General features: G+C 36.2%; 1 protein-coding gene across 1 annotated transcript in view; it reads left to right on the forward strand.

Annotated features, from left to right (window-relative positions):
* Positions 1-804: 804 nt before the first annotated feature.
* Positions 805-4,395, forward strand: part of Brix1 (BRX1, biogenesis of ribosomes) — a gene marked incomplete at its 3' end in the record, with an annotated part of 24,303 nt that continues 20,712 nt past the window's right edge. The window contains exons 1-3 of the mRNA XM_004647202.1: positions 805-816; positions 1,049-1,160; positions 3,106-3,149. Coding sequence (XP_004647259.1) covers positions 805-816; positions 1,049-1,160; positions 3,106-3,149 — 168 coding nt within the window. The remainder of the gene's footprint in view (positions 817-1,048; positions 1,161-3,105; positions 3,150-4,395) is intronic.

Here is a 4,395-nt window from a genome sequence, read left to right on the forward strand (position 1 = left end):
GGGGACGTAAGGCAGAGTGGTGTGGGGCGGCCCGAGGGGATGGGAGAGGGTCCGGCCCACGCTGCGCCTGGGCTGGGACTGGTCCCGCCGGCGCAGGGCAGCAGGAAGCTCTCCACACACTCACCGGACCTGGGCTAGGACTGGGTCTCTAAAAAAAGGCTTTTTAAAAGCAAAAACGGTAACAGCTGGTGCTAGGTGGCCAAAGCAGCTATTGGATGAATTTGTATGTGGGCAAGTAGTGGTTTAGGAGATTCACTGTTGATACGAGGTCATAAGGTTCTAAGTAAGAAGAGAATAAGAAAGAGGTGTTGCAAGGAAAAATTGACAGCATTTAATAGTGCTTATGGTACAAAAAAATAAGGGCAAATGAATGATTCAAAGTTTGGGAGATTTAAGTGATGTTGGCAGCATAAGCAAAAAGGCAAATAAATTTACCAGATTACAGGAATCAGTTTTCAGTGATAACAAGCATTGTGCTCCAGCAGTTTGCCAACAGTGGTGTAGGACAATGTTTATTTTTATTGTCAGAGTTTGAGGCTTTAGCCAAATACTTGGATCATTAGTACTAGAGAGTTTCTTGTATCGTTGACACTTGAAACCATGGGAATTGGTATGAGATCTCTGTAATGGAGTGAATTGAAAATGATAATTTTTAGAAAAACTTAAAAGGGCTAAGAAAGAACCTTAGGATAACAATTGTTGGAAAGATTGAAGATGAAAAGCAGAAAAGGAAGGAAACCAAGAAGGGCATTATTTTTGGATGACATATGTGGTTAGTGAATGTTAGTAAGACATTAAACTAAAATGGCCAGGATTGTGATTTGGTGTCCTGCAGGTTTTCTTGTTACTGCTTTCTAAACCAAGTCTCAGACTGCCCAGGCTTGTTGGAACTCCTGAGCTCAAGTGATCCACGTGCCTCAGCCTCAGTAGCTGGGCCTGTAGCCATGACCACTGTGCCTGGCTGTGGAAGCTTTATGAACTGTCTTTAAAAAATAACACTTTTTCAATTGGAGATTTAAAATTCTGTTAATGTTTTCTTTTTCTTTAGGGCAAGTGGAAAAATAAGGAACGGGTTCTCATCTTTTCTTCAAGAGGAATAAATTTCAGAACAAGACATTTAATGCAGGATTTGAGGACCTTGATGCCTCATTCTAAAGCAGGTATATTTATATCATGTGCTTGAAAAATTTCTATTTATAAACTTGCCTATTTTTATATTGACTTTGCACTTACAGTCTTGCCAGGTAAAGAATGGCAGCACCTCAGAAGTTTACCCTTTCGAGTACCACAATTTTTAACAACACTTCATAAGAAGTTATTTACAAAACTCATTAGACGTTTTCTTCTGCTTTTTAAGCAGCTTTCCTACTATTGAAACATTCAGTGGCTTAATTTTAGTGACTTTAGAGTCATGAGGTGAATGAAATTGTTTATTCTTCTGTTTCAAAACTGCCATGTACATTTTTCTTAGCTTTTTAAACATCTCCATTACATATTAGTGAATATGGGATAAGCTGTAAAGGACCTTTAATTGGGCTCTGCCCATTTCTGAATTACATGTTGTTACTGTTAGCAGTGGAGTATCTTGGGTCTAGTCTTGACCCATGGCAGTGCCATCATGTGGCTATTTTGTCCCTAGATTGAAAGATACTTTTGGTTTTAATTCTGTGTAATAGCTTTCTGCTTTATACCTGTATTTCCAATTGGAGTCTGTTGTAATGTTTTCAAATGAAAAACTAGTAAGAGAAAATTGAATTTATGTATTTTCTATGATAATATAAACCAATTTTTATAATAAGGCTTTTTGACACCTATTCAAAATTAAAAGAGGTTTTCAGTGATTTAAGATTTTAGTTTCTTAAAGGATTTTTTTTTCTCTTAAACTGGGTTTATTGAACATAGTCAGTTTATGAGGGTTTTCCTACTTTTGAACAGAAATTTATAGAACACAATCCTCTGTATCCATGGGTTCTGTATCTGCAGATTCAATCAACTGCAAATTGAAAAAATTCAGGAAAAAATGTTTGTACTGAATATTAATGCATTAATATCCCTTAGTTATTGTGCTTGTCAGGCCCACAATTGCCTAAAGAAGTGTATGATAAAGGCTTAAATAAATGAGTCAGGAAGTATGATTTTAAGGCTCTAGGAGGATCAGAACCTTCTAACAGAATTCAAAATTTTCTGAGGCTAAGACCAAGATCTTTGTTTTTATTTAGTTATCAAAACAACATAGGGTAATACCAAAGAAAGATGGAAATCTGAGGACCATTCAAGGATCTTGGAAGTCTCAAGAGCTCCTTGAGGACATTATGTTAATTTAGGAGAACCAGGTTAGCTCCAGGAAGGTCTCCACCCAGGAGTGAGATGCCTGCATCTACAGTCTTCAGTTAATTGAGGTCAAAAGCAGGTGTTTTGAGCTGTGGCCCTGTCTTATCCTTTGAGGTGTCCTGGCTTTACCCTTTACGGGCCTCCGTTGGGACCAGTGACTCAAAGGTTCACTTAATGAGTCTGCTGCCCATCTCCAGACAAGGAGCCTAGGCCTTTGACAGACTCACAAGTAAACATGGAAAGCCAGTTGGTTCCTGCTCACAGCCACTACATAGTGGTCTCCATCAGAATATACAGACTTTAGTCACTCTTTCTCCAGAGGATACAGTATAGCAGCTATTTACATGGCACTTACATTGTATAAGGTATTATCAGTAAGGTATAGAGATAATTTAAAGTGTGCTTGAGAGTGTATGTAGTACTTTGATTATATCCAAGTGTTTATATCCAGTATTTTACATAAGGCACTTGAGCATCTAAAGATTTTGTTACTTACTGGGGCTCCTGTACCCGTTCTCAGGTTCTAGAGGATGACTACCTTAAGTCTTACATACTGCTTAAAATAATTCATAGTTTTTGAGGATTTTTACTAATATTCTTTACATTTAAAAAGAACCTAGGGGTTATATGTTTTCAGATCTAATTTGAAAATTAATTAGAAAATCTCCTTTAGTTTGAGTAGTCTAAAAACAGAGTTATTTTTTAATAGCATATATGACCTGATTGAAATACCTTTTAAAACACTTCACTAACTTGTTCTTTTTTCTTTTTTAGATACTAAAATGGATCGAAAAGATAAATTATTTGTGATTAATGAGGTAATTTGAGAAACTAATAAATGTTTTAGGAATGCTAAAGGAGGTTCATTAAAAAATTGTGGAAGATACTCAAATTTTATTAACTTAAACCTATCTTGTGACTGTTTATAGTACTTATTATTCTCATAATTTAGTGCTTTGGTACGCAGTATATAATTTTTACATCATTTCTATGTGTCTTACATTGAACTTTTCTAAGGACAGATACCTTATATTTTCTTTCCATAACATCTATTAATTTGTGCAAAGTTCACAGTAGGTATAAGGATGATTAACTCAAGTAAAATAGTTTGATATATGAGACAGTCTTGCTATGTAGTTCAGGCTAGTCTTGAACTTACTATGTAGTCTAGGCTGGCCTTGAACTCATGACAATCCTCCTGCCTCAGGCTCCCAAATCCTGAGATTACAGGTGTGTACCACCAAGCCCAACTAGAATTTTTTATAAAAAGTTATAGAAAACATTACAAAAACCATTTTGCCAGTATTAAAAATGATGTATGTGAAGCCAGCCATAGTGGCACTAGCACTGGGAGGATGAAGCAGGAGGATCACCAGTTCACAGCCACGCTGGGCAACTTTGTGAGACTCTTCATAAAGTAAAAAGGGCAGGGAATGTAGCTCAGTGTGAAGACTAGGTTCAATCCCAGTACCACAAATAAATACATGCACACAGTACACAGTACATACATATGTAAAAGAATATATACGTAAAATTTACTTTTAAGGTATTATAAACTAGTACTCTAATGGATTAAATTTTCAGAGTTTGTTAAATTTTCAGAGACCAAACATTGTTTAGAACAGTTGTTTTTAGATAACTTTCTTGCTGTGAAAGGCTTCCTTTGTGTTATTGAATATCTGCTGTAACATGGTATTGTTCTTTGTGCAGTGGGAACAGCATGCTATTGTGAATGATTGTATTAGAGAGGTATGGTGGAAAAGCATCTTAAGTAGAGAAAATGGCAAGTACCATGGCCCAGAAGTAGCATGAACTTTGCATTGTGGTTTATTCTGAGACAAAAAGGTGTTGACATAAAATTTTTTAGATAGTTATCCTTGAAATCTCAAGTTGTTTATAGTTTATGAGTACTGTATTAGACAATTTGTATTATCTTAATACAAGAGTTAATCTTACAATAATTTTGTATGTGTGTTTGTAAACCTTCAGGATACTGAAGTTCGGGCTGATGAGATGGCTCAGTGGTCTAAAGCACCTACTTAGAACAAGCTTAGCAAAGCACAG

The sequence above is a fragment of the Octodon degus genome, unplaced genomic scaffold, assembly GCF_000260255.1.
Source record: "Octodon degus isolate 3935 unplaced genomic scaffold, OctDeg1.0 scaffold00293, whole genome shotgun sequence".
NCBI classification, from domain to species: Eukaryota; Metazoa; Chordata; class Mammalia; order Rodentia; family Octodontidae; genus Octodon; species Octodon degus.